The sequence below is a fragment of the Oryx dammah genome, unplaced genomic scaffold (assembly GCF_014754425.2).
Source record: "Oryx dammah isolate SB20612 unplaced genomic scaffold, SCBI_Odam_1.1 HiC_scaffold_20, whole genome shotgun sequence".
NCBI lineage: Eukaryota > Metazoa > Chordata > Mammalia > Artiodactyla > Bovidae > Oryx > Oryx dammah.
The window spans coordinates 47,529,181-47,553,514 of record NW_024070204.1 but is presented as its reverse complement, the minus strand read 5'-3'; the positions used below and the strand labels follow the sequence as shown (position 1 = coordinate 47,553,514).

Sequence of the window (24,334 nt, the reverse complement as noted above, 5' to 3'; positions counted from 1 at the left end):
CATAATCTTGAAAACCAACTATTTTCAAACTTTCCTCCATGCATTCTCCTGACAAGAATACCCTTCCCTCGTCATCACACTAAAGCTGGCAAAGCAACAGTGATAAAAGTAATTTTTAGACTACACTGTTTAAAGTGTTAACCTCTACTAATCAACTACTATCCAAAGCTAGCTATATTCTAAGCCATCTTATTTTTTCTGGAAAAATAAATTCAAGATTTATTTCACAGGCAAAAGAAATAGCCACTTTACAAAGTCTTACACAAATGCTGATGAAAAATTAAATTTGGCATTACATACACTTAAAATTAGAGAAGGGAAAGGTAACTATGGAAATCCCATTTCCTCCTCATATTTCATGTAAAAGAAATAGATTCAAACCAACCCTGAATAGTGCTACACAATCACTGTAGTTGAGAGATGAGATTTCCTTACAAACTGCCTATGGCATTATTTGCCTATATCCAGGAGTCCTACTGAAAATATTAATTTGCAAAGGCAACTATTATATATGTATTCAACTTCTTAAGGTATACTTTTCCTCCCTGTTTCATTCTATGCCTTTGTCATTCAACCACATCAGACAGAAAAACCAGGAGTTATTTTTAAAGAGGGCTATTCTGTGCTCTGCACATGCTGCTTCCATATCTTGGAATGCAGATGTAACTTTAAAAAGTTCTAACATTCCTAAAAATTTGCCTAAATTTCATTACTTCTTTTATAAGCTTACAACATGCACACATCTTCGATAAGTCACCTCTTTGAGCACAAAACGCTCCTTCCGTATCTCTAAAACCCCTTAAAGTCAGAGACTACGTGTACTGATGCAATTCATGCTTATGCATGTCGACCTTAATTTCCTTAGTAAGACATGCTAAAGTAAACTGAATAGAAAATGTTTTTTTCAGCAGAGGAAAGACACTCAGTTTGCCCAGGGTTCAGTGAAGGCTTTTCTGTAGAGATTTCAACTGAACCGAATGAAATCGTATTATTAAGAGCTGCAAAGTTTCTCGTTATCTTTAAGTAAAACAGGCACACATGCGCATGCTTAATAAAATCTGGGCCTAGAACACGGTAGACAACTAACAGTTTTCACCTAAAATACTAACTCCAATGAATTACTCATCAGATCATTTTCTTAGAAAGAGTCTAAGCTTTGAATGTAAAAGGAAGCCATGAATTATTATCAGTGTGTGCCAGGAGAGAAGGAGAAGGTTGGGATGTATGCCACATATTTGCCATTCCAAGTTGCAGCAACTTAAAAGATTCCTTTGGCTACAATGAATATATGCTAGATTGGGAGAATTTTAGCCTAATTTTAGGCAAGCAGTCAATTGATATATGTTAGGGAAAACGAAATCATGTAAGTTTCAATGGTGGTGGAATTCTCGAGAACAAATAAGAGTGAGGAACAAAGACCAAAAGCTAGAAGGTATTCAAAATTATAGATAACACTAGGCTTTTAAATGATTATTTTGAAATGTTTAACAATATAGTCTTTCTAATACTGTCAACTCTGAGTCTCACAACTCTGAGTCTCACATTCATTTCATCGATCCAAAGCAGCAGACTATGATGCTGCAGTGGCTGATTTTACTTTCCACAAACCAATGCCTATTATGACAAGTATCATTACAATGACCTTTCTTCAGAGACCTAGCCAATGTACCACATACTTAAAGCAATGTTTAAAAATAACAAAACTTCAGTATATTGGTCTACAAAAAGATACTTGAAAAGTCCTCAATAAGGTTTAATTACAATTACTCTATATTAATTATTTTAAAATAAAGCAAAAGCGAAAGAGAAGTTGCTCAGTTGTGTCCAACTAGTAGCGACCCCATGGACTGCAGCCTACCAGGCTCCTCCATCCATGGGATTTTCCAGGCAAGAGTACTGGAGTGGGTTGCCATTGCCTTCTCCATTAAAATAAAACAGGAGACACTCAATATGGGTTTCTAATGTGGCAAACTGAATGCTTTGCCCTTAATTAAAAGGACATGTAAATTAAATTATTTTAAGGAATCTTAGAACTTATTTTCAAAAGATTAGCTATTTTCAATCATTATTTTCATAGGAATGCAAAAAAAAAGAGTATGGATGGAATAAAGTGTAAAATGAAACAATCACAAATTAATGTAAACATCTTTTTAGCCCAGGTAAATTCCACCTTCATTACTAAATTCTCTTTATCCTTCACTATGTCACTATTTATCTTGCCATAATTTGATAAAAGGATTAATCATCCTACTGTTTTTAGATGGCTTTAACAAACCTTGAAAACTTCCAATTTAGAAATCATGAGAGTGTTTATTTTAATCACATTCAGGAAATCCAGTGATTATAAATATCTGAAATCTAGAAATGAAAAGTAAAGTACAAACCTGCATCTCTCCTTTCTCATCAGACTTAGCTGGCTTTGCAGCCTCAGTAGCCGAATTTTTCAAGCTCTCTTTGCTACAACGCAGAAGTACTTCTACTACATATAACGGATCCAGTTCACCAGAATTAGGCTTAAAAAAAACGGGATAAAAGTATATTAATTTTCAAAAACTGGCACACAAATTACAAGTTCCATGTGTACAGTAATTATGTTCTTGCATTTAGCACTATGACTGGCGTATACTACACAATGTTTCCTTCATGAAATGAAGCCTGTCTCTTCATTTTTCAACATGCTCCACTGGATGAGAAAACAGAGGAATTACATGATATGAATTTAAATAGTATGATTACCGTCACCTGATAGGCCATCGTTAAGTTTCTAACAATCAGCTTATTACTATAGGTCAATTTATGCTAGAATTAGAAAATGAAACCGAAAGAATGATCAGTATCAGAAAATAAATATGTATCTTCAAATAACTCTAATTAAACAAGATGAAAAATACACCGAGAGGAGATTATTTTAGTTTTTCATTCAATATTTGAATAATCTCTTTTGTATAAAATTAGGTAAATAGAGAAGTTATTTTTTTCACTGAAGTACGGTTTACAGTTTACATCTGGTGCCTCAGATGGTAAAGAATCTGCCTGCAATGCGGGAAACCTGGGTTCGATCCCTGGGTTGGGAAGATCCCCTAGAGAAGGAAATGGTAACCCACTCCAGTAGTCTTGCCTGGAGAATCCCATGGACAGAGGAGCCTGGCAAGCTACAGTCCATGGGGTCTCAAGGAATCAGACACGACTGAGCAACTTTCACTTTCACAGTTTACAACATTTACAAAGCTGTATTCATTTCTGCTAAACAATTCAGTTATACATACAGTGCAATCTTTTTATATTCTTTTCCATTATGGTTTATCACAAGATATTGAATATAGTTCCTTGTGCTATATAGCAGGACCTTGTTGTTTATCCATTCTATATTAATAGCTTGCACCTGCTAATCCCAAACTGCCATTCCATCCCTCCTCTACCTCTCTCCCTCTTGGCCACCACAAGTCTGGTCTCTATTTCTGTGAGTCTGTATCTGTTTTAGATAGATTAACTTGGGTCATATGTTAGATTCCACATATAAATGATATCATGTTTGTGTCTCTCTTTTTGACTCATCAGTATGATAATCTCTAGTTCCATCCATGCTGCTGTGAAGGGCATTACTTCTTTCTTTTTATGGCTGAACAGTACTCCAAAATATACAGGTATCCCGTTTCTCTATTCGTTTATCTGTTGATGGAAATTTAGACTGTTTCCAAGTCTTAGCTATTGTGAATAACGAACACAGGGGTGCATGTATCGTTTGGAATTATAGCTTTGTCCAGATACATGACAAGAGTCAGATTGCTGGATCATATGGCAACTTCGGTATTCAGGATTCTTGGGCTTTCCCGGTGGCTTGGATGGTCAAGAGTCCGCCTCCAATGTGGGAGACTTGGATTCAATCCCTTGGTTGGAAAGATCCGCTGGTGAGGGGTGTGGCAACTCACTCCAGCATTCTTGCCTAGAGAATCCCCATGAAGAGAGGAGCCTGGCGGGCTACAGTCCATGGGGTCACAAAGAGGTGGACACAACTGAGCGACTAAGCACAGCACAACATGCCAACTCTACTTTTAGTTTTTTGATGAGCCTCCATGCTGCCTTCTACAGTGGCTGCACAAATTTACATCCCTGACAAAAATACAGGTAGCTTCCCCATAACGAGTAGTTATTTTGATCGAGAGGGGAACAGGGAAAGAAGTGATTACTCGATCTCCCCCATCCCTCCTGCACAGACTTATGCAAAAATTGTCAAGAAATACCCATTAATTCATGCCTACAACCTATTTCTGTACTAACCTATGAATTTGCCTAAGAACAGTAAAATATATCTCCAAAACAAATCAAAAGTATAATCATAATCAATTAAACCTCTGAGTACAAACTTCTTAAAGAAAGCATAAACCGTTTTCCAGTTCAAAAGGGAAACTAGTTTTGTCTCAGCATGTTTTTTTTTTCCAAATATGATTATTTTTCAAGGAGTTTTAAAACAATTTTCAGTGTAGTATAGATACAAAGCAAAGACAGTACACTGAACTACCAAAACCACTTACAACATTACAGAGATATTCTCAAGTATTAGTGTGGAAAATCATTCCAAGCCTCCCTTTTTGCAGCATTAAATGAAAACTTTCTGTTACATTTATTTCCTAAAATGATACAGCTTTTCTCAGTAAACGTTTTCTATCTGATAGATTAATAATATCATCCTTCACATAAGAGAAATATACTTTTGATAAGATTGTAGAATGTAAAGAAACAACACGAAATATTGATGATACATTTTTATCTCCTTAAAATGCTTTAAAATATTTTCTTCTGAACTATGCATTTTCTCTCTGTGGACAAATAATGCCATGTCACCTGCCAAATGAGAAAACAAAGAATGGTGCGTCCATTACTGACTGCAGCCACCCCTGATGGTGGATCCTGAGGGGAACTCAGGATTAAGACAAAACAGGTTGTCAGCCATCAGCCTCTGCAGCCACCCCACCCCAATGGTTCACTCTGAGGGGATTGGGACAGAGAAAAACAGGAGAGTTAAGGTGCATATCAAAGGAACAATATGAATAAGCCCAGACTCTTGCATCTTCCCAAACACAGTTAAATTCATTAACTGAAAGTGTCTGGTTTTCTTTAATTAACAGCAGTAGCTCTGACTACCTAGTTTTTGTTTACAAAAACTTTCCATGTATCTGACTCCACCCTTCCCTCTTCAAAACAATCCCTCAAAGCTATCTGAGGTTGTTTCTTTGGCTTAAGTCCTCCGTAAGTCTGCCAAATTAAACAATTCTTAACTTTCAGGGTATGCATGTTTTTTTCTGAAGGCAGTTTTGGTGACCAACAAACAGACTTGGAGTAAAGGACTTCTCTCCCTTGTCTGAATTCCATGAAGAGCCAGTCTTGGTACTAGCAGAGGTCAACTGGGTCTGTCTCCCTCCTTGCAGACAAGATATTTGGTAATAAATTCCTCTTTGGGGGAGTAGGTTATCTTTGAAACTCAGCTGAACGATACTGGGAAGATTTTTACTCACTTTAGACACTGAGTGGGTTACCCTCAGTTGAAAGACACTAAGAAGACTGCTCAGTTAAAAGACACCGAGTAAGACTGGACTGGTTAATGTTGTGGAAGATAGGCTTGCTGTTTTCCTTGAACTGAGTCAGTTCAGTTCAGTCGCTCAGTCGTGTCCGACTGTTTGCAACCACATGGACTGCAGCATGCCAGGCCTCCCTGTCCATCACCAACTGCCGGAATTTACTCAAACTCATGTCCATTTAGTCGGTGATGCCATCCAACCATCTCATCCTCTGTCATCCCCTTCTCCCGCCTTCAATCTTTCCCCCAGCATCAGGGTCTTTACAAATGAGTCAGCTCTTCACATCAGGTGGCCAAAGTATTGGAGTTTCAGCTTCAACATCAGTCCTACCAATGAATACCCAGGAATGATCTCCTTTAGGACTGACTGGTTGGATCTCCTTGTTGTCCACGAGACTCTCAAGAGTCTTCTCCAACACCACAGTTCAAAAGCATCAATTCTTCAGCACTCAGCTTTCTTTATAGTCCAACTCTCACATCCATACATGACTACTGGGAAAAACCATAGCCTTGACTAGACGAACCTCTGTTGGCAAACTAACGTCTCTCCTTTTTAATATGCTGTCTAGGTTGGCCATAACTTTTCTTCCAAGGAGTAACTATCTTTTAATTTCATGGCTCCAGTCACCATCTACAGTAATTTTGGAGCCCCAAAAAATAAAGTCTGCCACTGTTTCTCCATCTGTTTGCCATGAAGTGATGAACCGGATGCCACGATCTTTGTTTTCTGAAAGCTGAGCTCTAAGTCAACTTTTTTATTCTCTTTCACTTTCATCAAGAGGCTCTTTAGTTCTTCTTCACTTTCTGCCATAAGGGTGGTGTTATTGATATTTCTCCCAGCAATCTTGATTCTAGCTTGTGCTTCATCCAGCCCAGCGTTTCTCATGATGTATTCTGCATATAAATTAAATATGCAGGATGACAATATACAGCCTTAATGTACTCCTTTCCAGATTTGGAACCAGTCTGTTATTCCATGTCCAGTTCTAACTCTTGCTTCCTGACCTGCATACAGGTTTCTCAAGAGGCAGGTCAGGTGCTCTGGTATTCCCATCTCTTTCAGAATTTTCCACAGTTTATTGTGATCCACACAGTCATAGCCTTTGGCATAGTCAATAAAGCAGAAATAGATGTTTTTCTGGAACTCTTGTGCTTTTTTGATCCAGCGGATGCTGGCACTTTGATCTCTGGTTCTTCTGCCTTTTCTAAATCCAGCTTGAACAACAGGAAAGGACCCAGGAGAAAGGAGCAGTGACCCCCCAAGAGAGTGTCCTGGACTTGCCTGTGGGTGTCCGGGAGTCTCCAGCAGAGGTGTGGGTGGGTGGCGGCCTGCTGCAGGGTTGGGGGCACTGGGTGTAGCAGCACATGCATGGGATCTTTTGAGGGAGGTCCCCATTATCTTCATTACAGTGAAAGTGAAGCCGCTCAGTCGTGTCCGACTCTTCGCAATCCCATGGACTGCAGCCTATCAGGCTCTCCATCCATGGGATTTTCCAGGCAAGAATACTGGAGTGGGTTGACATTTCCTTCTCAAGTGGATCTTCCTGACCCAAGGATCAAACCCAGGTCTCCTACATTGCAGGCAGATTCTTTACCAACTGAGCCACCAGGGAAGTTACTGGAGAAGGGAATGGCAACCCACTCCAGTAGTCTTGCCTAGAGGATTCCATGGACAGAGAAGCCTGGCAGGTAAAGAGTCAAACACAACTGAGCAAATAACACTTTCACTTCACTTTTACCTACTTCCTACCTAGTAAAGTGAGGGCTTCCCTTGTGGCTCAGCTGGTAAAGAATCTGCCTGCAATGTGGGAGACCTGGGTTTGACCCCAGGGTTGGGAAGATCCCCCGGAGAAGGGAAAGGTACCCACTCCAGTATTCTGGCCTGGAGAATTCCGTGGACTGTATAGTCCATGGGGTTGCAAAGAGTCAGACACAACTGACATGACTGTAGCCTGCCAGGTTCTTCTGACCATGAGATTCTCCAGGCCAGAATACTGGAGTGGGTTGCCATGCCCTTGGATCTTCCCAACTCAGGGAGAGAACCCAAGTTTCTTGCATTGCAGGCAGATTCTTTACCATGTGAGCCATATGGATACACAAAAGACCCCAAATAACTAGAACAATCTTACACGCTCCAATTCAAAACTATACTATAAAGCTACAGTCATCAAAAATGCATGGCAGACACACAAAAAAGACATAGATCAATGGAACAGAATAGAGTTCAGAAATGTACCCACACTTATACTGGCAATTAATTAATCTACAACAAAAGAGGCAAGAATATACAATGAGGGAAAGACAGTCTCCTCAACAAATGTTGTTGGCAAAACTGGACAGCTATATGTGGAAGAATCAAACCAGGCTACTTTCTTGCACTGTGCACAAAAATAAACTCAAAATGTATTAAAGACTTAAATGTAAGGTATGAAACCATAAAATTGCCAGAACAAAACACAGGTAAGGAAGTCTTTAACACTGGTCTTAGTAATATTTTTTCAGACCTGTCTCCTCAGGCAAGGGAAATAAAAGCAAAAATTTTAAAAAAGGGACATCAAACCAAAAAGGTTTTGCTCAGTGAAGGAAACTATCAACAAAACTTAAAGATCACCTACTGAATGGTGAAAGATATCTGCACATGTTATATCCAATAAGAGGTGAGGTGGCTCAGTAATGCAGAATCCTCCTGCCAAGCAGGAGATGCAGATTCAATCCCTAGGTCAGGAAGACCCCCTGGAGAAAGAAATGGGAACCAACTCCAGTATTCTTGCCTGGGAAATGCCGTGGACAGGAGCCCGGCGAACTACACGCAAGTGAGATGAACTACACGCGAGTCCACGGGGTCTCAGAGTCAGACACAACTTAGTGACTAAAGAACATACAACGTGATATCAAAACAAACAAACAAAAAACATAACTGAAAAATGGCAGAGGAGCTAAGTAGACATTTTTCTAAAGACAACATACACATGGCCATTGGGTACATGAAAAGATGCTCAACATCACTAATCATCAGGGTAATGCAAATCAAAACCACAATGAGGTATCATCTCACATCTGATAGAATAGCTATTATCAAAATGGCAAGAAATAACAACTTGTGGAACAAAGGGAACCCGTGTACACTGTTGGTGGGAATGTAAATTGGTGTAGCTACCATGGAAAACAGTATGACAGTTACTCAAAAAGGTAAACATATAACTACCAAATGATCCAGCAATTTTGTTCCTGAGTATTTATTTGAAGAAAACAAAAACATTATTATCCAAAAGGAAATGTGCCTGTACCCCTACATTCTTTGCAGCATTACTGTGTATCTTACAACAGTCAAGATGTAGAAGCAAGCCAAGAAGAGTCCACTGATAGAGGAAAGGATAAAGATGTCTCTCACACACATAAACACATGGGAACATTACTAAGCCATGAAAAAAAGAATGACGTCTTCCCATTTGCAGCAACATGGATGGACCTGGAAGGAGTTCTGCTAAATGAGAGATGCCAAGCAGGGAATGACAAATATGGGATGATTTCACTTAACTGTGGAATATGAAAAACAAAACTAATCAACAAACATAACCGAATGGTAACAGTCACTGATGCAGAGAGAAGATGGCTGTCAGCGAGGACGGGGAGGAGGGAGAGGAAAGAAGTAGGTGAGGGAGATTAAGAGATACAAATTTTCAGTTATAAAATAAATAACTCATAGGCATGAACTGTACAGTGTGGGGAATACAGCCTGTATCTTTTCATGGTGACAACTGAAGTATCAAGGTGAACACTTTGAAATGTATAGAAATATATCATGTTGTGTAACAGGAACTAATAGTGTTGCGGGTTAATTATGCTTCAAAAACAAACTCATAGAGAAAGAAATCAGATTTTTGGTTATCAGAGGCAAGAGTGAGGGAAGGAGGAATGAGATGACAGTAATAAAAAAATACAAACTTAGAGTTGTAAGATAAATATTAGGGACATAATATACAACATGATATATATAATAAACAGTGCTATAGGTGTTAAACGAAGGTTAAGAGTAAATCCTAAGAATTCTCATCACATGGAAAAGTTTAAAAAATTTTTTAATGTTTTGACATGCGATGATGGGTGTTCACTTAATGTATTGTGATAATCATTTCATGATGTATATAAGTCAAATCATTATGTTGTACACCTTAAATTTATATAATGCTATATATAAACTGTATCTCAATAAAACTGAAAGGAAAAAAAAAGCCAAACAAATCAATCAACCAATTAACCTTCAATGCCCTGCTACTGCTTTCAAATGTTTCAAATCCAGACCCAACATACTTAAAATCTGTATTTTAAGTACTTTTGGTGATTAATCTCAATACTTTGATTTTTCTCCTTCCCTTAATCTGAAGTGTTCTGCACCTGCTGCATACTACTTCCACCAGTGAATATCCATGAAATGAAATTCTATTCAGTGTTTAAGGTTCTGTTTAAAACTTCAAAAGTTCTCTTTCTCCTCAGGTGCCATCTCACACAGCTCACACAAAATATCTTCCTCCTCCTGCTCTAAATGCACTGGTTATGTCTTTATTGAAGTATTTCATATATTGCCATGTTATTTTCACCATTTGCTATGTTCACCAAATAAGTATAGGGATTCTGTGTCTGTAGTCAATGAATGCTTCATAAATTAGAATAAAAGGAGACAATGAGTGTGACAATACTTTGAAAAAAATTTTTGTAAATTAATAATTGCTAATGAAAGTAATCTATGAAGATGGTAATAGCAAACTAAATATCCTTAAGAAGCTATTCAGTAGGATTAACCATAGACCATTAATCGAAACACCTACCACAAACCTAGGAACTTTGTTTCTCCATAACAAATGGCATCAGTATCTCAAATTTCCTTTACATATTTCAGAACTAACTTTCAATTCCAAAACTTAATTCTCAATTACCTTTACACAAAGGTGGGATTAATAAGTTAATGATAACAAACTCATGAAATGGTCAACTTAAAACACTGTAAATGTCACCTTATGCAAACCTTTCATTTTAAAAATAAAGAAAAATAGGCATGGAGATACAAAATGTCTTGCCTGAGGTCACTAACTGGCACCTGTGTAGTTGGTGCCTACAACTAGTAAAGAAAATATAATAGATAGGAAGGCTGATTTAACTCAGGTGATCATTCTTCTAACATTATTAAAATTATCCTTGATTTTACGTATGAGTGACATTTTCAAAGTATTCAAATAACTAATGACCAAAACCAACTTTATTATTGCCTTCATATGAATTAGAGAGAATAATTAAAATTGATCAGCTTTCCTAAGGTCTTGCTTTTAAGTCTCTGATATATACCCATATCAAAATTCTAATTTTCAGTATCAGATGCTAATTTTTTCTAATATTCAATTTATAGAAAAGGACTGGTGAACTCAGAGAAAAAATGTAAAACAGTCATAAAATTAAAATTTGTGATAGTGTTAGGAAAATAACCATACCACTTTAAGGATAAAATCTATGACTAACTGAAAAATTAATTCCTTATATAGACTTTATTATAGCTTCTCTTAAGGTAATGCTATTTCTAATCTGATTGATTTTCTGATCCTAAAAAAACATTTCACTAAAAATTTATATACAATTCTACTTTCAGGACAACAGTTTACCTTAACATTGGATTTCTTTGAGAAATTCACCACTACACCCCAACCAAAATCATCTCCTTCATTCTTCACCTGAAAAGAAAGTAAAGGAAGTACAAAAAGAGTATTTATGTTAAAAGGCAATTTAGATGTCATGCCCACATTACAGGCTAATAAAACATTCTGAGTTTTCCTGTTAAAAAAATTTTTTTAAGATCCCTATTAAACTTAAAAAAAAAAAGGACACTGACACTACAGAAAGAAATGACTGCCAAATTTCACAGGCTTTCCAGGAAGCAACAGGAATCTTTCAGTTGGCAAAAAAACTGTGAAAAATGGTATCTTGTATTTGTTTGGAATAGATGTGAAATCTTTGATAACTAATGAATTCATCCAGGTCTTACAACTGCCTTATTCTTAGATAGCATTTCTTAACTAGAAATATTTCATATTAATTCCAAAACTGTCTACTTCAGTTTATATTCCCCCAAATGAAAACCAGTAGAGATTAAAAGACCTTCAAATGACTCCTCCTTCCTTAATCAGTATCATGTGAAACAGGTTAAACAATAAAATCAGTACAGATCAACTACTGTAGCAGGAAGCATCTACCTACTTTATCTAAAAAATACTAAATATTGAAAATTTTATAATAAAAATGACATACCTTTACCAAACGACCTGGCTGCAGAAAGGGTAAGCAATATTTTGGTTTGTGAATGTATTCTTCAATTTCTTTACCCAATTTGGCAAGCTGCTGTCTAATCTTGTAGTAGATGACAACACTTTCTTCATTTGGTATTACTATTTTATTATACTGTTCTTCCGAGTTCTTTACCTCTATAAAACACATATACAGTATCAAAAAATACATCTTATGTAGATTATACCAAGGACACATCTTTGACTACTATAACTGTGGGGACTGTACTGCTACATATTGCACAGATTAAAAGCTTTGCAGAAAAGATTCAGAGACCCCCATAAAGCATGCTGCCTAGTTTCTCCCTTCCCTTTAATAGTTCTTCAGTCGCACTGGTACCATTTAGAATGCTCAACAGTTATATGTGGGTGTTGACTTCTCTACTTGAATAGCACAGAAGATTTCCACAGAAAGTTATATTGAGTAGCACTATTTTGGATCTTCTAATATGGCGCTTTGACTCTGCAAAAAATCCATTTTGCTAATTTCATTAGGCTTCCACAATCACCTGGTACTATGTCTCTAAAACAGAAGACAAGAAATTTAACTAGTTATCTCTCTACTCAATCAGTGGCTAAACATTAGCCTTTTAGCAATTGTTCTTTTAGTTAAACATCTATGATGCCATCTTTCACCTAGTGCAGACCCACCTTCCATGCTCATTTCCACTGTGAACAAACAGTATTTTTATTGGCATAAAACACACATAACATAAAATTTACCATTAATGACAGACAGTACACTCACAATATATGAAATCATCACTGTCAAGTAGTTTTAGAATATTTTCACTACCCCAAAAGAGAATTTCATACCCTTTTAGCAAACACTCATTCTCTCTTTCCCCTAGACGCCAGCAACCTTTCTGTTTGCATGAATTTACCTATGCCAGATATTCTATATATAAGGAATCACACATCATGTGGCTTCTGTCTTTGGCTTCCGTAACTTAGCATAATGTTCTCAAAGATCTGACTTCCCTGGTGGCTTAGACAGTAAAGCATCTGCCTACAATGCGGGAGAGCTGGGTTCAATCCCTAGGTCGGGAAGATCCCCTGGAGAAGGAAATGGCAATCCACTCCAGTACTCTTGCCTGGAAAATCCCATGGATGGAGGATGGATGCAGTCCATGGATGCAGTCCATGGGGGCTGCAAAGAGTCGGACATGACTTCACTTTCACTTTTTCTTTTCTCAAAGATCATCCATGTTGTGTCATGTATCAGTACTTCATTCCTTTTAATGGTGAAATAACATCACTCTATATGGGTATACCATTTTGTTTAACAGTTGATGGGCATTTGGACCATTTCTACCTTTTGGCTGTAATGTTGCTATGAACTTCCACACACCAATTTTTGTTTGAACATACTTCCAACTCTTTTGGTTATGTATACCCGTTAGTAGACAGCACCATCGGGTCTCATGGTAATTCTATACTTAACTTCCTCTGCTGTGCTTAGTTGTTCCGTCGAGTCTGATTCCTTGCGACCCCACCAGGTTCCTCTGTCCATAGGAATTCTCTAGGCAAGAATACTGGAGTGGGTTGCCATGCCCTCCTCCAGGGGATCTTCTCAACCCAAGGATCGAACCAGTGCTAAACTATTTTCTAGTGATCACACCATTTTGTCAATTACTTTAAAAAACAATAATAAAAAAACCCATCCTAGTGAGTGTGAAGTGGTATCTCAGTGTGGTTATCATACGCATTTCCTTAATGACTAATAATGTTGAGCATCTTTACATGTACTTATGTGTTTTTGTTGGAGTAATGTCTATTCAAATCTTTTGTCCATTTGAAAATTAGATTATTTGCTTTTTGTTGCTGAGTTCTAAGTGCTCTTTATATAGTCTACATACCAGACTCTTAACAGATGCATGATTTGCAAGTATTTTCTCCTACTTTGTGGATTTTCTTATTATTACTGCTGGTGTATGTTTAAGTCCAAATGTTTCCAAATTTAGACAAAATACCATTTATTCAATTTTTCTTTTGTTGCTTATACTTCTGGTGTCTTATCTAAGAAACCACTGGGAAATAAAAGTTTATGAGGATTTATACCTATATTTTCTTCAAAGAGTTCTAAGGTTTCAGCTATTCTATTCAAGACGTCCATCCATTTTCAGTTATGGTGTGGAGTAAGGGTCCAAATTCACTTTACTGCATGTGGCTATTCTACTGTCCTAGCAGCACTTGTTAAAAATCAACTGACACAGGGGTTAAGTGGTGAAGAATCCGCCTACCAATGCACAAGACAAGGGTTCGATCCCTGGTCCAGGAAGATCCCACATACAGCAGAGCAACTAATGACACACGCTGCAACTCCTGAGCCTGTGCCCTAAAGCCTGCGAGCCACAACTACTGAGCTCACATGACCCAACTAATGAAGCCCACGTGCCTAGACCTCATCTCTGTAACAAGAGAAGCCACAGCAGAGAGCCCGTGCACCACAACTAAAGAGTAGCCCTGCTTGCCACAACTAAAGGAAAAGTCCAAGGAGCAACAAAGACGCAGCAGAGCCAAAAATTAATCCCCTGGCTCAATGGGGGGCAGCAAGTGCAATGCTCTTCTCTACAGTTCTTCTTGCACTTGACTTCTTTCTTAGAAAAATCAAAAGGAGCAGTTACAACATTTCTATTGTCCCTGGCCAGACCCCATGCAGAATATACGATTTACCTTCGAGCACCACAATTTAAGAAAGACACATTTAGACATTTATAAAGCTGGCTGGAGACTGGACATGTAAGGAGACTCAGAGTTTGAAGACTACTTCCTCCTCCTCTAAGCCTATTTATTTTTATTAATTGCTTATTTTCAGTGACACCAGAGTCAAGATGCTGCAAAAGTCTACGTAAGTATTGAGACATGCTCTTTGGATTTTTTTTTTTTCTTTTTTCTTTCGACCTCTAACTTCTGGTCTTTGACACCCTCTGAGGCATACTGCATCATCCTGGTTATTTTTAATGAACTGCCCTACTTCTTACAAGAATCATGTTCCTTTCACTTGAGAATAGAAGGCTATTCTTAACACATGTTACAGCAGTAAACATAATCAGAAAAAGATTATGATTTTTAAAAATTGGTAGGCTAAAGTCAATACGAGGTTCTATGAGAAGGAAAACTATACACTGAGATGCTAATCTTGCTGCTCTACCAAAAGTTACAAAGTAACATTGCAGGTATCAGTAGAATACTAAATAAGCACTGACGGGTTGTTTATGGAGAGATGATATACACAAAGACTGCCTGAGGCCCCCATCCTCCACTCCAAAGCATTTCTGTTCTCAGACTACTTAACTAATGAATCAAAAGTTGGAGAGACATTTTAAGAAATCACATGTGTTTTGTAAGTAGGACTCTAACTACAGCTACTCTAACTACAGCTAAGGAAGTTAATTTAGGTGCAGCCTGTTTTTTCCCAAATTAAGGATAGTATCTCTTTCTAGCCAATTAAAGAGTCGAGGAACCTCAGTATAAGCTGGTTTCTGTACTGCCGTAAGAAAGCCTCAGTATCTTAGGAAACAGCACGTGAGACATGCCCATAAACTCTTAGGACAATTTCCAACCAATTTTCCCCTTTTGAGGGAGAGAGATGGTGGTTCCAAAGACATATTTGTATCATATAAAACGTGCAACAGATAGAGCTGTAAGAGATGGAGAAATGAAATGCTACCCCCAGTACTGAGGAAATTTTATGAAAGGTTTAAGTTTAAATGGCTTTACTGATCTATGGCATTACTAACACTAATAAAATAGGTATTTACTGACCATTTAACATAAATGATCTTATTTAATTTTCATGAGTTGAATGAACTAGGTATTATTCCAATTGCATAAAAAAACAAACTAAGGCTGGTAGCTCAGTTGGTAAAGAGTCTGCATGCAAAGCAGGAGACCTAGGTTCGATTCCTGGGTTGGGAAGATCCCCTGGAGAAAGAAATGGCAACCCACTCCAGTATTCTTGCCTGGAAAATCCCATGAACATGGGTCACAAGAGTCAGACACAACTAAGTGACTAAGTACAACACAACAACACAAGGCTGAGGTAGTCTGGATTTAAACCCAAGTCTAACTCCACAGCTCTTGCTATTTAACCACAGCATTATCTATTAATGAATAAACAAAAAGATTAAAATTAAATCTGAATATTTAAGAACATTTATTTAAGAATGTATTCCAATACCAAACAGCAAAGTTCAACAAAGCAAAACCACAATTACTTTCCCACCAACATAACTGAGAAAATACTTGGAGAATTCTGCCACTATCTTGTACTGTATCTGGGATATTTCCTATGGAATTACAAAAGAATAATAGAAGGTGAAGTTTAGAAAGTAATTTACCAAACTTTACCAAATAGGAAGGGTTGGGGAGGGATAAATTGGGAGCAAGGGATTAACAGAGGCACACTACCATATAAAAAATAAACAGGGTTTTACTATATAGCACAGGGAACTATATTCAGTAACCTGTGATAAACTATAATGGAAAATAATTTTTTAAAAAAGAATATAGATTTATGCATATACATGTGTGTATAACCAGATCACTTTGCTGTATACCTAAAACTAACACAATATTATATAAATCAACTATATTTCAATTTTTAAAGTAATTTAATAACTGTTCAAATATACTATTTTTATAAAGAAGAGAAAAAAGAAAAAGTAAGTGCACCAAGGTACATCCTATTTCTTTTGGTTATTCAGTCTTTCTGGCTGTATGTGTATGCATAATTATCTTAATCATGAATGATAGTGCTAACTGCCTTGGAATACTTTAAAGTTTCATTCTTTTTAGTGAAAATATTTAAGGTGGCTTGTAACTATATACTGAACAACAGCCATTTGAAATTTCTATGAACTAAAGTAAAATTAATGACTTTCCTTCTTCTGTATCAATCTAATTTTAATACCTCCTTAATTTAAACCCAAATCCACACTGTACTTAAATTCTGTTGATTTTTTAATTCTATTATCACATATTATTTTTTGCATGAAGGAAGATTTATAGCTCCTTTAAAATCACGATTCTTTGAAACAAGAATCATCCTTTCTCCTTGCTAAGGCTATGGCTTATTATCAAGACAAACTGTATTAAATACTTAACAAGAAAACAATATTGGGTTGGCTAAAAGTTCATTTGAGTTTTCCTGCAATGTCTCATGGAAAACTGAACAAACTTTCTGGCCAACCCAATAAAATGTAAAGTGATCTAAAATTATATTTGTGATTAATTTTATATGATGTGTTTTAAATATTTAATCAATGGCTTTGCTTCTGGAAATTTAAGAAAGGGCTTCCCTGGTGGCTCAGATGGTGAAGAATTTGCCTGCAATGCAGGAGACCCAAGTTCGATCCCTGGGTTGGGAAGATAAGGGAATGGCAACCCACTCCAGTATTCTCGCCTGGAGAATCCCATGAACAGAGGAGCCTCATGGGCTAGTGTCCATGGGGTCGCAAAGAGTTGGACACGACCGAGCAGCTAACACACACAGACACACAGACACACAGTCACACATTTCTTAAAATAAGTCAGCTCAAGTGTTTTCTCATCCATGTTTGGCAGATAAGTTACTGCTGCTGCTGCTGCTAAGTTGCTTCAGTCGTGTCCGACTCTGTGCGACCCCATAGACGGCAGCCCACCAGGCTCCCCCGTCCCTGGGATTCTCCAGGCAAGAACACTGGAGGGGGTTGCCATTTCCTTCTCCAGTGCATGAAAGTGAAAAGTGACAGTGAAGTCGCTCAGTCGTGTCCGACTCTTAGCGACCTCAGGGACTGCACCCTACCAGGATCCTCCGTCCATGGGATTTTCCAGGCAAGAGTACTGGAGTGGGGTGCCACTGCCTTCTCCAAGATAATTTACTACATCTACTCTTATAATCAAAAAGGGATGATCCATGCTTTAATAAAAACAGCATGGCTTAGTTAGGAACAGGACCAAGATTCTAATCTCAAACCTGTCATCAATCAAATGTGTAACCTAATATACTAATAACTTATGCCTTATTTCTTTTACAGCTGTAAAATGATGCCAAAGCTTTTTCCAGAGCTATAGTTTGTAATGAAGAAGCTGTTCTTAATTAAGATGTAAGAAATTAACAGGAAAGAGTTATGATCTCTCATCTAGGTAAGGGTAAAAAAAAAATGTGAATTTAACTTACTTCAATGTTCCAAGTCTTTTCCGCTTTTTTAAGGCACACTATTATACTTTGTCTACTTTTAGCTACATGAAAATTGAGTAGTAGTGTCCTATCTACTTTTGATGGAAAGGTATTGTTGCCTTTATTATTAAATAATTCACAGGACATTTACAAAGTGAAATTATATAGTCATTAAAAACTACACTTTCAAAGGATACTTGAAATTAACCTTAAAAAGCCAGAATGAGTGAGTGAGTGAATGTAAAGCATTTAACAAAATGCTAGGCATATGGTAAATGTTTAACAATTGATATTATAAATAGCATTGCTGTTATTACCAAAGCATTGTTAAATCTGACTTTGAAAAACAATATGAAAAATATGTATATAAAAAAAGGGAGAACCCAAAGTGTTAACAGTTGGCTGTGTGGCTGTCTGCGAGATCACAACTGAGCTTTAATTTCCTTTGTATCTTTTGCAAAATTTGTGTTTTTTCTTTATGACTATGCATTATTTTTACAAGATTTACCCAAACCAGCGTTTTAAATCTTTCTTCTATTTTAGAATTTAATCAGCTCTAAATGATGATCAGCCATGCTATCTTCTAAAATAAGGATCAACACACAACACAGAGCTCTACCTGAACATAATTACCCACAGAACACTTACTTTTGGACTTCAGAAAGCATTATCTTAATTTTGTTATTATCATTATTCACAAATGAGTTACTATGTGATATGTCTATAACAATAAAGTATACTACATTTGAATTAGCAGCAGCATCATGTTCTGACAGGGTTTTCTTACTTTCATTTTAAAATTTTCCAGGTGGGACATTACTGTACTTTTATGTAAGGACCAATTCTTAGCTTACCAGAAAAAAACCAAGGGCCAAAGCAGTCAATAACACATCCACCTTGCTATTTAGCCTACCTTAGCTAAATAAAGCTATTATAGTAATTTTATACTTACTCTCTACTACTCCTGGAATTGCTCTATAATGCTGAAACTGGTAGAAGGATTTTTCCAACATGTACTCAGGATTAATTTCTTCTACTCGTAGTAAGTTCAAAACCATGTTGTAGGTCAAATGGAAAGCACTATTTAGAGGATCAGCTGAGCCCTAAGAGAGGAAAAAACATGTTAATGCTATAGGTTTTTCAAATAAATTCACACAAACATTTTAACCTCAAACTGCTTAATAATTCAGTCTACATTAAAGAATACTATAGAAACATACTAAGTTCCTTCTTTTAAATGACCCACACAAAGTTGTAAAGGAGTAGCTTTTTGGGCAAGTGAAGGGGGGGAAAAATCGCTAAATAAGACAGTAGTAGTTAATATACTACTGGTCAAATACATTTAGCTGTCTGCAGTCTAGACACCTGACAGGATTACAGATTTGGTCCTCAGTGTGGAGGGCAAACCAGGTGTAGTGGTGTAGCACTTCCTGGCCAAATATTTAATTGGTGGTGTGAAAGCTGTATTTTCCCTCCTGGCACAGTGACTGCTAGTATTCAAGACAGCGGTTTCTCTATCAGCTTGAATCCATAACCAATAATAAGTTGAGTCTCCTTTGTAAATTTGCGATGAACAGCTTAAGAGAAACAAACCTTTAAGTTACTGAGATTTAGGTTTGTTACAGTAGCATAACCTAGCCTATGTTGACAGAGCACACTAAATTTATTTCAGATAAAAATGAGCTACCTTGAAACTCTCAATTTCCTAGAATGACACAAACCTTTCTAGTATTTCCCCAAAATTTATAGGTCATTCTTTATCCACAGTTTGACAATTCCTCTTTTTCTCCCTAACTGTAGCTATTACCAAAGAAGGGCCAGGCAAAATAAAACATTTATCACAAAATAGTGTGACCTTAATTTGCAATATGGTTTATATCCAAAATACTTTCTAAAGATCTTAAACTTTTCTTACAATGTTTCTTCAGGAATACTACTTTCTAAATGCAAATACTTTCTAAGATTGAAAATGATTATGTAGTTGTATAGGAGAAATGACCAACTTCTTAAAGATACATGCTAGAATACTTAGAAGTGTCACAAAATATTCATATCCCTAAATGGCATAGCAAAATATGCAAATACTCTTAAGGTATTTAGGAACTTTTAAACTGCAATCCATAAGCCAGCCTTATTGCATTCAGAATTATAAATATATGCACACAGGATTTTATGACAAGGAGTAGAACTTTCAACAGTCTCAAATGATCATACTCCTTAATTCCTGAAAAATCAAGAGCCATTTACCTTGGGGGTTAGTAAGTCCCTAAAAACCTTAATTTGTATCCATTTTCCTAGAAAATAGAGCCAAATGGAAATGTGGAATTATATGAAAACCACATTCTTCAGAAAGAGGAATGAAAGACAACTTCCACCTACTTTGTAATTTTGCAAACAGACCAGCTTTTTATTATTCTTTTTCCTTTCTACTCTTACTGCCTTTAAGAAATTTGATGCTTCAATATTATAAAAGCTTATTTCCAACCTCAAGCTCTTTTATATTCCAGCTGTTGCAGAATACACCTATCTGAATTCTCCATCACATTAAACTCAACATAGCATTGTAACCAGAGAAGGCAATGGCAACCCACTCTAGTACTCTTGCCAGGAAAATCCCATGGATGGCGGAGCCTGGTAGGCCTGCAGTCCATGGGGTCCCTGAGGGTCGGACACGACTGAGCGGACTTCACTTTCACGTTTCCCTTTCATGCATTGGAGAAGGAAACGGCAACCCACCCAGTGTTCTTGCCTGGAGAATCCCAGGGAAGGGGGAGCCTGGTGGGCTGCCATCTATGTGGTCGCAGAGTCCCAGCAGCAGCAGCAGCATTGTAACACTGTATCCAGTGACCCCAGGATAACCCCAACTTATACAAGATATATTGGCATAATCATTAACAGTCCCTTATTTCACTATTACAGTATTCTAATTTGGATACTAAAAAATATGGCTATACAGCCTGCTCTCAGTATCCTCAGGCTCCCTATTTGAGGAGTCAATCAACTGTGGACTGAAAATACTTGGGAAAAAAAATTGCAGAAAGTTACAAAAAGCAAAACTTGAATGTGCCATAGTGCACCAACAACTTTCTACATTGTATTTACAGCTATTTAAATAGCATTAACACTGTAGTCCATACTATAACCTAGAGAAGATTTAAAGAAAAGGGTGTATATAGGGTATATGCAAATACTATGACATTTATAAGAGACATAAACATCCCTGGATTTGGTATTCTGGTATGGGGGAAGAGGTCCTTAAAACCAATCCCCTGAGAATACCAAGGATGACTGTAAAATATATACAGTGATTAAATACACATAACAGAAAACTATTCAGACTTAAGGAAGAAAATTCTGCAATATGCAACAACACAGATGAACTCTAAGAACATTATGCTAAATGAAATAAGCCCATCATGGAAAGACGAATCCTGCATACTTCCATTTATATGAGGCATCTAAAAAAATCAAATTCATGGACTCAAAGAGTAGAATGATAGTTGTCAGAGACTGAGAGGAGCAGTAATTGGAAAGTTACTGATTAAAGAGCACCAAGTTGCAGTGAAGTGAGATAAATGAACTTCAGAGATTTGCTATACAATAGTCAATAACAAGATAATTTTACAAAATAATAGTTTATGAAGAGAGTGGATCTCATGCAAAGTGTCCTTTCCACAATAAAATTTAAACTCCTCCCTTTAATTAAATTAAAGAGAACAGAACTTTACACTTATAGGGTAACAAATCTAGAGCCGTCAAGTAAATGGAATGAAAAAAATCTGTACTAAAGAAACCAAGAAGCTGTCATTAAGATATTTCCTCCTGACTCAATTATTTTCATACACAAAATACGAGGAAAGAAAAATAGTGTTTATTATAGCCAACAAAACTTAAAAGAATAATACAAGTTTTCAGTCTTGGCCATTTTCTGTACACAAAGGACTAAAGTTAGTTACATAGATCCTAAAAATGGGTTTCCAAGTGTTAATCTTTAAAACTGAAAATAAGATACCATATGATCACTATGAATATGTACAGATAAGCTTTCCCTTCACTCATATAAAAACAAAAAAAAACAAAAACAGAATTAACCTATTTTTGTTGCAGCATACCAGGCTTCTCCCCACCTTATCTCAAATTCTCTAGGCAAGTCCTAAGATACTGCCTTATGCATGTCTTTACATGTTTTGAAGCTTTAAGTAGCTAATCAGCTGGCAGCTAATTTTATATTTTTAATGCATGTTAAGTTTCTTATCTTATTGACAGCATTTTCTAGGGATATGCTTAATAATTCTTTACTACATGGAAAAGGAAAAGGAAAGCAACCAGGTCAAACTTCCTTGAGAAGCTCTTCAAAACAAAACAAGTATCTTAGACAATCCAAAACACAAATATTAAACAAGCAAAATGAGGAGGTTAATTTGAAATAAAGCTTATATATTTAAATTTATTATTGGGATATTTACACACTCTTAATAGGATGAATTAGAATGGTAGATTGTAAAATTAATTTCTTAAGCTATCTGGGCTTACAAAAATAGAAGAAGGTTATGCAAAATATTGATATCATCTGCCCTACATCTGGTTCTGATAGGTAAGGAGCAATCTGTGCAGTGGAGTGGGCAGATAGACTTGTCTTTTATTTGGGGGGCAAAATAAACATTTCTGCCCTCTCTGCAGACCTCCGTCCTCTCCATTGTGTGACTTGCTCTTTTCCTATTAGAATAGAAAGTAGGGTACAAAGTATCAGCAATTTGAGCAAGCACCCTCCTCTACCTTCTTCTAAGCCCAGATAGTTTAGTAAATTAACTCATCTACTCAGAAAGTATTTGAACTGATGCAATTAATTTTGATGTGGTCCTGAAGTATGCGTCTCAAATTCCTGGTGATGGCACAGAAGCTTAACTTGGTTACCTTAAGTAGTTGTTTTCCAATCGTTGGGCTCATCTTTTCATCTACCATAAGAATTACAATTCCTCTATCATCCATTCCCCTCCTTCCAGCACGACCAGACATCTGAATATATTCACCAGAGGAAATCTGAACGAAAATAATCAAAGTTTAGGAGAAAATCTGCTGAAAAACATATTCTTAAGATTTTTCTTATCATAAAATACACAAGCACAAGCTATACATTTGAAGAAAAGACACAAGATTAAAAACATGAACTTTTAGGAAAGATTTACGTAAAAAGACAAAAAAGCAATACTTAAGAATAATGCTGCAAAATTTTAGCTCTGTAATGATCAAATGGCTATAAGGAAATACCAGCTAATTAACTGGTGCAAAAAATATCTTTAAGCTAGATATTCTGGAAAACAGGAAAGTTTAAGAAAGCAAACAATGACCCCAAATCTACTAAATATCAATTCTGACTTGATCATAAATTTTCTTAATTTCCAAATGGGATTAATATAAAAATTAACACACACATAAAGCACAATTTCTGTTTTCCCAGTGTATATCCTTGGCATCCAGAAGAGTCCATTCATCATTAAGAACTACCTAAAGTAGAAAGGTTAGTAAGTCTTCCAAACACAGTCTTTCAGGGTAAAAGTGAACCAACTGAACACTGGGCAAAATTTTATCTCTAAGTGCACATACTCTTCTCCTATGGAAAGGGTTCAGCATTTCCAGACTTTCAAAGAATGTTTGGCTCAGGAAGGGTTATGAACTACTATGCTACTAAAAGGCATATTACTGATAGCATTAAAAACAAACCTAACAACCTGAGACCAACCTTAAAGAACAGAAAAGAACATTTCAAAATGTCAGTCTGATAAATCTCAACAGGACTCAAGGGCATTACATTTTGACATAATCTAAAATTATGCTCTTTAGATTTCATAATTATGTTCCTGAATCATCAAGAAAAAGTCCCTTTTTAAAATTCAACTACCCTCATGACTCCATATACTTCTCTGGGGTCCACTGGAGGCCAAGAAGTATGTAAAGTAACAAAAGACTTATTTATTTTCTTGCAGCATTAATTTTATTCAAAGAACTACTTTTAAACCAATAAATTATGAAGAATTTAAAAATTTATAGTAACTTAAAATATAAAACATGGAAGACTTTATCCACTTTACCATTAAAAATTGTATTCTACATGAATTAGTCTTCTTTCAATTTAGAAAGTCACAAGTTACATAAAGCTTTTGAACGCTATGTAAAAATTTCTAAAAAGAAATGGTACTGACTCTATATACTTATATTTCTCTTCTATTTAGCATCCAACATACTTCAAAACAAATCAAGAAAAATGCT

General features: G+C 36.5%; 1 protein-coding gene across 2 annotated transcripts in view; it reads right to left on the bottom strand.

Annotated features, from left to right (window-relative positions):
• The window catches only part of MTREX (Mtr4 exosome RNA helicase), a 93,078-nt gene that overhangs the window by 29,766 nt on the left and 38,978 nt on the right, over nt 1-24,334 (bottom strand). For both annotated transcript variants that reach the window (XM_040262535.1, XM_040262536.1), the window contains 5 exons: nt 22,982-23,107; nt 19,020-19,170; nt 11,870-12,042; nt 11,227-11,295; nt 2,385-2,513 (listed from right to left, as the gene is read on the bottom strand). In XM_040262535.1, the coding sequence (XP_040118469.1) occupies nt 2,385-2,513; nt 11,227-11,295; nt 11,870-12,042; nt 19,020-19,170; nt 22,982-23,107 (648 nt within the window). The remainder of the gene's footprint in view (nt 1-2,384; nt 2,514-11,226; nt 11,296-11,869; nt 12,043-19,019; nt 19,171-22,981; nt 23,108-24,334) is intronic.